This window comes from Camelina sativa, chromosome 18 (assembly GCF_000633955.1).
Source record: "Camelina sativa cultivar DH55 chromosome 18, Cs, whole genome shotgun sequence".
Lineage (NCBI taxonomy): Eukaryota > Viridiplantae > Streptophyta > Magnoliopsida > Brassicales > Brassicaceae > Camelina > Camelina sativa.
Window position 1 is genome coordinate 7,251,473 of NC_025702.1, and position 8,393 is coordinate 7,259,865.

An 8,393-nucleotide genomic window follows, 5' to 3' on the forward strand; every position below is an offset into this window, starting at 1 on the left:
AAGCGAGGGTATTCGAATCAGTAATGGTTTCTCAGAAGATGGTGACAATCGCCGAAACTCAAGAAGCTCAGTAGCATCAGCTTCAAATGCTTCTCAAGTTGAGGCAGAGTGGATCGAACAGTACGAACCTGGTGTTTATATAACACTATTGGCCCTAGGCGATGGAACAAGAGATCTCAAACGTGTGCGGTTTAGGTAACATTTTAGAATCGATACACTTGTTATCTTGATACTTTTTTTTGGAGATTATAAAATAATAATACTAATGCGGTTGTTTTTTTTTTGTAGCCGGAGAAGGTTCAAGGAGCAACAGGCAGAGGTATGGTGGTCTGAGAATCGCGAAAGAGTGTACGAGAAGTACAACATTCGCGGTACCGATAGAGCAAGTGTGGCAACATCACCTCTATCCCAATCACAATTCCAGACATGAACCCAAAACAATTAAAAGCATAGGAAGCAGTTAGCCTTATTCTGAGTTTCACTTTCAGGCAATTTAATTACACTGTATATAGAGAATCTCTGGCGTTGTTTTGCAAAGAGTTTGTCGTGAATTTCCATTTACGTATTGTTTAAAAACTAATTGAGATAACATCATCTGATTAGCCAACTTCACGCCTTGTAGCGTTTTTTCTCCGTCTTCCACTTCATGCCGTTTTGCTTTTCGGTAACTACACTGGGCGCTGTTTCTCTTTCTTTTAGGTATCCTCATCTTTTATTATGTTTGGTTCTCATTTCCCCCAAATCAGCCATGGAAGCTAGACTCTCCGAAACTCTTGGCCTCCCATCTCCGAATCTTAATCACTGCCATCTTCCACGCGATTTCAATTCCCTCTTCACTCATTTCTCCGATCTCACCTCCGTCAAAAGCCCCATCGTCAGAGAGCCTAAACCCAAAACCAAATCACCGAGATTTAGAGCAAGTTTCGGAAGATCCGAGGCATTATTTGCATGTACATCAGTCTCGGATCCAATCCACGCAAATCCCGGATCAGAATTCCTGAAATGGATGAAACAAGCATCACGAAGCAGTCCAAAAATCCAAACACTCATGAAACAACTCTCTGTGTGGGAACGTGCCATCATCGGTGCAGGAGCCGGTGGACTGGCGGGAGCTTTTACATACGTTGCCCTTCTCCCACTTGACACAATCAAAACCAAGCTTCAAACCAAAGGCGCGTCTCAGGTGTATAGCAACACATTTGATGCAGTAGTTAAGACATTTCAAGCTAAAGGTGTTTTAGGTTTTTACAGTGGTGTCTCCGCCGTGATTGTTGGGTCTACGTTTTCCTCCGCCGTCTACTTCGGTACCTGTGAGTTTGGTAAGTCTCTACTCTCCAAATTCCCGGATTTTCCAACCGTGCTAATCCCACCTACTGCTGGTGCTATGGGAAACATAATCTCTTCGGCTATAATGGTCCCTAAAGAGCTCATTACACAGAGAATGCAAGCTGGAGCTAGTGGGCGATCGTATCAAGTATTGCTTAAGATTCTTGAGAAAGATGGAATCTTGGGGCTTTACGCCGGTTATTCGGCTACATTGTTGAGGAATTTGCCGGCTGGTGTTCTAAGTTATTCGTCGTTTGAATACCTCAAGGCTGCGGTTTTGGAGAAAACGCAGCAGAGCCATCTTGAGCCTTTGCAGAGTGTTTGTTGTGGCGCATTGGCTGGTGCGATTTCTGCTTCCATAACTACACCATTAGATGTTGTCAAGACTAGGCTGATGACGCAGATTCATGTCGATGCAGTGAACAAACTTGGCGATGCTATGTATACTGGTGTGGCTGGGACAGTGAGACAGATACTAAAAGAGGAAGGTTTGGTTGGTTTTACTCGCGGTATGGGCCCTCGAGTTGTTCACAGCGCTTGTTTCTCTGCTATCGGTTATTTTGCATTTGAGACTGCAAGGCTTACAATCTTAAATGAATATTTGAAGAGGAAAGAAGTTTCTGAAACTAACCTTGATGCTGATTCTTGAGTTTGGTTTTAAATATGGTCAGATGAACAAAGAGAGCTTTTCCAATGCTTCTCCAAGAAGCATTAATCTTTATCCTTGTTCTCCATACTTGAGTTGTTTCACTTTTGCTGCATTTTCATTCGAGCTTTATTTTCATTCTGATTCGATTTCTTTCAGATTCATCTTTATAGACTGCCATGCTTTCCTTCAATCTCATGTCATTTTTGTCCGTATAATCCTACGCTTGTAAATCTATCTTCCTTCTTTTCTCATACACTTCATTTTTGTTACAAAGCAGTTGGGAGTTATGTTGATTTATAATTCTCTGCTACATTAATGAGGAACTTACTGCCTGGCATATTAAGATACTAGTCGTATGGATAGTTGAAAGAAACAGTTTTGGAGAAAATGCAACAGAAGAACCATCTTGAGCCTTTGTTGTGGCGTGTTGGCTGTGCTATATGTGCTTCCATAAATACACCATAAGATGTGGTCAAGACTAGGGTGATGACAGATGTTCACATAACTTGGTGCTACTGGGGAGGAACTGTGAGTTAGATACTAAAAGAGGGTGGTTGGGTTGGTTTTACGCGAGGCATGGGAACTCGAGTTGTTCACAGCCCTTGTTTCTCATGGATTGGTTATTATGCATTTGAGATTGTGAGACTTAAATCTAATTGAATATGTGAAGAGGAAAGAAGATCGTAAAAACTAACTTATTGTGTTTTGGCTTTTGTTATGGTCAGATGAATAAAGATATACAGAGCTTTTCTCTTGTTCTCAAAATGAAGCATTAAGCTTTATCCCTGTGAGTTGTTTCGAAGGCAATATTTATCCAAAACCAAGCTTGGATTCTAAGAGGGTACTTTGCAAGATAGTGAGAGCTTTGTTCATTCTAAGATTTGTGTATTTGTTCTCTGTTTTGATTTTGACACAATTACATTGTTCACATATGTGTAAGACAATCTTTAAATCATTAATCATGCATCTTGTGTTGTTGTTTCACTGCTCTCAATTTTCCTTCAAAGGGTACTTATATTGTATTACATTGACTTTTTCACTAATATAAAATTTTATAAATGAATTTTGGGATGTATCACTATCTTGTGTTGTTGTTTCACTGCTCTCAAGTAGAAAACATAGGGAGCTGGGTGATTTTATTTATTTTTCATAGCTTGCATTTTTCACAAAGCGATTTACTTTTGTGTCTACAATAAGCATGCACTTATAAAATGATCTTCTCAACGTTTCATTACAAAAGCATTTGAACGAAAGATCGATTCCAAGAAAATACTATCACCAAAAAAAACCACATGACACGAGAAGCGAGATGAATCATCACTCTCTTCCTTTTCTCTTCTTCCTCCACCTAATCCTCTTCCTTTCCCAAGATTTCCCCACGTTTTCTCACCGTTTCTCGCCGCCACTACACAACTTAACTCTCTACGGCGACGCCTACTTCCGAGACCGTACAATCTCCCTCACCCGACAACAACCCTGCTTTCCCTCCGCCACAACATCTCCGTCAAACCCATCTCCCTCCGGCTACGGACGAGCTCTCTACGTTTACCCAATAAAGTTTCTCGAACCTTCAACAAACACAACCGCTTCTTTCTCTTGCCGCTTCTCCTTCTCCATCATCGCTTCACCTTCTTGCCCTTTTGGTGACGGTTTCGCTTTCTTGATCACATCCAAAGCTGACTCCTTGGTCTTCTCTAATGGCTTCTTTGGCCTACCAAACCCGGATGATTCTGATTCTTCCGTCATCGCCGTCGAGTTTGATACTCGGTTTGACCCGGGTAACGGCGATATTAACGATAACCACGTTGGGATTGATGTTAATTCGATCGTCTCTGTTGCTTCTGTTGATGCGTTATCAAAAGGGTTTGATCTCAAGAGTGGGAGAGAGATGATGGCGTGGATTGAGTATAGTGATGCTCTTAAACTCATTAGGGTTTGGGTTGGGTATTCACGTGTTAAGCCTACGAGTCCTGTTTTAGCAACACAGATTGATCTCTATGGTAAAGTAAAGGAGTATATGCACGTTGGTTTCTCTGCTTCAAATGCTGCTACGGGTCCTGGGTCAGCTTTGCACATCGTTGAGCGGTGGAAATTTACGACCTTTGGGTCTCATTCTGATGCGATTCAGGAAGAGGAGGAGGAGGAAGAGTGTTCGGTCTGCTCTGATGCGATCCATCGTAAAGGTTTCGATTACAGGGTTTCAGTTGTTGGATTAAAGATCCCATTTTGGAGTCTTTTACCTGGTTTGGCTGCAATTGTTATTCTCGTGGCGTTTATTGTTTTATCATTGATTTGTGGCAAGAAAAGGATTAGTGAAGGAGCTGATACGAATTCGGGGCTTAATCGGATGCCGGGAAGGTTGTCCTTGGCTGAGATCAAATCGGCGACATCAGGATTCAACGAGAACACAATCGTGGGTCAAGGAGCTTCAGCTACTGTGTACAAAGGCTCTATTCCTTCCATTGGATCTGTGGCTGTGAAGCGTTTTGATCGAGAACACTGGCCACAGTGCAACCGTAACCCTTTCACCACAGAGTTCACAACAATGACTGGTTACTTGCGGCACAAGAATCTGGTTCAGTTCCAGGGTTGGTGCAGTGAAGGAACAGAGACGGCCCTAGTGTTTGAGTACTTGCCCAACGGTAGTTTAAGTGAATTCCTACACAGGAAACCCCCATCGGATCCATCAGAAGAGTTTACAGTCCTCTCTTGGAAGCAGCGGGTAAATATCATTCTGGGTGTGGCTTCTGCACTTATTTATCTACACGAAGAATGTGAGAGACAGATCATCCACCGTGACGTCAAGACCTGTAACATAATGCTTGATACCGATTTTAACGCCAAACTTGGTGATTTCGGGTTAGCTGAGATTTATGAGCACAATGCGTTGCTAGCTAGACGAGCCCCTACACTCCCAGCAGGTACTATGGGTTACTTGGCACCTGAATACGTGTACACAGGTGTACCCTCTGAAAAATCCGACGTGTACAGCTTCGGAGTGGTGATTCTTGAAGTGTGTACAGGGCGTAGGCCGGTGGGGGATGACGGGACGGTGCTCGTAGAGCTGATGTGGAGCCTCTGGGAGACGGGGAAAGTCCTGGATGGTGCTGACATCATGCTGAGGGAAGAGTTTGATGCAGAGGAAATGGAAAGGGTGTTGATGGTTGGGATGGTTTGTGCGCATCCGGACTCTGAGAAGCGGCCAAGGGTGAAAGAGGCTGTGAGGATTATACGCGGGGAGGCGCCATCGCCAGTTCTTCCGGTGAGGAGGCCTTTGCTGAGAATTCGGTCAGCTATTGAAGCTGAAGAGATCATTGCCGATGGTTTGGGTGGGGATGATCTTTCCTGGATGACGCCTAAATCCAATTTTAGCTAATTGAATTTTTTGGGGCTTTCAGTATTTCAAAAACTTTTTGGGTTTGATTTGGAAAATTGGACTCTTTTTTATCGGTTAGTATTGGAAACTAAGAGCATCACGAATGGGAGAATACTATTTTGAGGTTTTAAATTTTTTTAAGATTATATTATGTACTTTTTAAAACTAAGAGCTTGTGAAAGAGTAATTAAAATTTTTGCTCCTCCAATGATAAAACTCATATTGGGATTTTAATTTTTGAGAAAATATCAATTTCAAAATAAAAATGTTGCAAGTACAACATCAGAAAGACCAGTGTGACCACAATGGAGAGGAGGACCGAGGTCATCAGCTTTTCTTCGAGCCAATTGTTGAATTTGGCATCTTTCCCCTCCTTGTTAACACCATTGTCATTGTAACTATTGAAAAGCTCGCTCATAACATTTGTAATCTTCACAAACACTTCTGTTGCCTTAACCATTGTGTTGTCAAATACTCCAATGATGGAAGCTCCAAGTTCATCCCGATTGAGTGAGGCAAACTGTAGACTTGATTACCAAAACTCCCGATGCACAAATACATGGAAATCTAAGCAAACAGGTTGAAACAAAACCTCTATTTCATCATCAAAAAATATGAATTCATATACAAAGGGAAAACACCATGCCAAGCAGAAGTGATAAGCCTTTAAACAATATAAAAATTGCAGATCACAAAATCAGAAAATCAAAAAGAGAAAGGGGAGAAAAACTAATCAAATCTCCAAGGATAAGGGAAGAAACCACCAAGGAGGTTACAAAGAAGACTGTAGATTAAAAGCCATCCTTCGCAAAAATAAAGCAAAAGAGAACTAGCCTCCTCTATATCCTCACCATACCTAGAAGGGGAGAACTTCACAGAAATGCCAACATCACTAGGAAGATCAACAACATTACCTGAAAACAAGCCAAATCATGTTGAAAAATTCCCGATGGCCCAATTCAAAATTCAGGAAGCCAAGACATAAGAACACACATTAGGCAAAAGGACAAGACATTTACAAAGTTCAATACACTAGAATAAACAAAATCGAACAACATAGGCACTAAACGTGATCCAACACACAAGAAAATTAAAACCTTGATGAAGTACCAGAGCTAAAGGTAAAAACTTTGATAGCAATTCGATTACACTTATCTTGAATGCAATCCTCACTAGCAAGAACAGTCTCAACAAAACATTAACTAGTTAGGCTAATCAAGCATCTTACAGAATTAGGCTAATCAATCATCTTCCAATCGTCATCTGCACAAATTTGTCTATCCAAACGAATTCTATCAACTAGAGGAAACAAAATCGAACAACATAGGCACTACATCGGCTCAAACTAAACTGAGAAGAGGTAACAAGATCAATGATAAAGCTCAATTCAAAGCCGAATAACAAAGTAAACATTGGTTAATCAAATCCTCTCAACAAACTAACCTATACTGACTCGGCGTGATCACCCAAGTTCTTATACTCCGAATTCGCTTTCGTTCTGCTTTGTAGCCATGTTTCTTCTACCGTGGATTTGAGAGAAGAAGAAGAAGAGAAATCTCCTCCGCTTCAGATCTCCTCTGATTCCATAGCGTTTGATTCCCTCTCCTTTCTTTGTCAATTCTGGACTTAGATCGAGAGAGAGAAAGAGAGAGAGAGATAGGAAAGAAAGAAAAATTTGATCCGTGGCATAAACTTTTTTTTCCTACTTCTATTTTGTTCGGCCAAAGGAATACGTGACACGTATGGGCTCTTATTCCATAAACGAGCATGCTAAATAAGAGGTTCTCGTATACTTTTTTTCTTTATGTGATTTTTTTCTTCTTCTCCTTTAAACCTTAGCCGTTGAAGATAACCTAAGAGCATCACCGTTTATGTGATTTTTTTCTTCTTCTCCATTAAAACGTTGTACAACGATTTCTTTCTTTTTCTCTTTCCTGTTTGATTTTGAGAATTTGTTAAAAATATACTTTCTGATATATTTTTTATCAAAAATACCTCATTTTGAATATTTTTAATTTATTCCTCCTTTAATTTTTAATAACCATTTTACCCTTAGATGAAAAATCTTTTAATCGATAAAAAAAAAAAAAAATTTCCGCCAAAAAAATTTCCGACATACTTTCCCGTCAACAAATTTTCGAAAAAAATTTCCCGCGGAAAAAAAATTACAAGGTTTTTAAATGGTTTTATAAGGTAGAAACCTTATAAAATTTTATAAAAGCTTTATACACACCTTGTAAACGCTTTTACAAGATTTTTAAAAGAGTTTTAAAAGATTTCAAAATATTTTTAAAAGGTTTTTTAAACACCTTGTAAACGCTTTTACAAGATTTTTAAAAGGTTTTCAAAAGGTTTTTAAAAAGGTTTTTAAACGCTTTGTAAACACTTTTACAAGGTTTTTAATTTTTTATAAGGTTTTTAAACACTTTGTAAACACTTTTACAAGGTTTTTAAAAGCGTTTGTGTTTACAAGGTTTTTAAAAGCATTTGCAATATTTTTATAAAGTATAAATTTCAAAATTTTTGGCGGAGAAAAAAAAATTTGGCGGGAAAAATTTTCTATTTTGGCGAGAAATTTTTTCATTTTTGGCAGGAATTTTTTTTGATTTTGGTGATGGTACATTTTTGTTGTCATTCCAGGAAAGGGAAATTTGTTCAATTTGTACATAAAAATGGGTAGTTTAAAAAATGGTCAACTACCTATTTTTAAAAACCTTATAAATTTTTTTTAAAAGTGTTTACAAAGTGTTTACAAAGTGTTTTTAAAAGTACATGGGGGGGTATTTTTAAAAAAATGACTTGGAAAAGAAGGTATTTTTGAGAATGCCCCATTTACAAATATATATATGTTAATATAACAATGTATGTTCTCCTAAAGGTTATATCTATAAAACAATTGTTATGTTATATTTTGAAACTATAATGAAATATATTTTTCTATAATATATCATAAAAATATAAAAAAATTTAAACTTTTTATTTTCTAGACAAGCATCATTTACATTTTGATAGTTTGATAGATAGGAAAATTCCCAAAAAAAA

At 38.8% G+C, this 8,393-nt stretch overlaps 3 protein-coding genes and 1 long non-coding RNA gene across 4 annotated transcripts in view; 3 read left to right on the plus strand and 1 right to left on the minus strand.

Moving 5' to 3' along the window:
• LOC104760760 overlaps window positions 1-629 on the plus strand; it is a 10,591-nt gene extending 9,962 nt beyond the window's left edge. The window contains exons 9-10 of the mRNA XM_010483721.2: window positions 27-195; window positions 289-629. Coding sequence (XP_010482023.1) covers window positions 27-195; window positions 289-430 — 311 coding nt within the window. The 3' untranslated portion in view covers window positions 431-629. The remainder of the gene's footprint in view (window positions 1-26; window positions 196-288) is intronic.
• LOC104760761 (protein MITOFERRINLIKE 1, chloroplastic-like) lies at window positions 749-2,959 on the plus strand. The gene is made up of 2 exons (XM_010483722.2): window positions 749-2,614; window positions 2,701-2,959. Exon 1 carries the CDS (start codon window positions 749-751, stop codon window positions 1,973-1,975), a length of 1,227 nt encoding a protein of 408 aa, XP_010482024.1. The 3' UTR covers window positions 1,976-2,614; window positions 2,701-2,959.
• LOC104760763 (L-type lectin-domain containing receptor kinase S.6-like) lies at window positions 3,236-5,917 on the plus strand. Its single transcript, XM_010483723.2, has one exon. It carries the CDS (start codon window positions 3,285-3,287, stop codon window positions 5,349-5,351), a length of 2,067 nt encoding a protein of 688 aa, XP_010482025.1. The 5' UTR covers window positions 3,236-3,284; the 3' UTR covers window positions 5,352-5,917.
• On the minus strand, window positions 5,928-7,083 carry LOC104760762. The gene is made up of 2 exons (XR_763008.2): window positions 6,795-7,083; window positions 5,928-6,265 (listed from the first exon to the last, which is right to left on the minus strand). It is a non-coding gene; the product is annotated as an uncharacterized LOC104760762 (long non-coding RNA).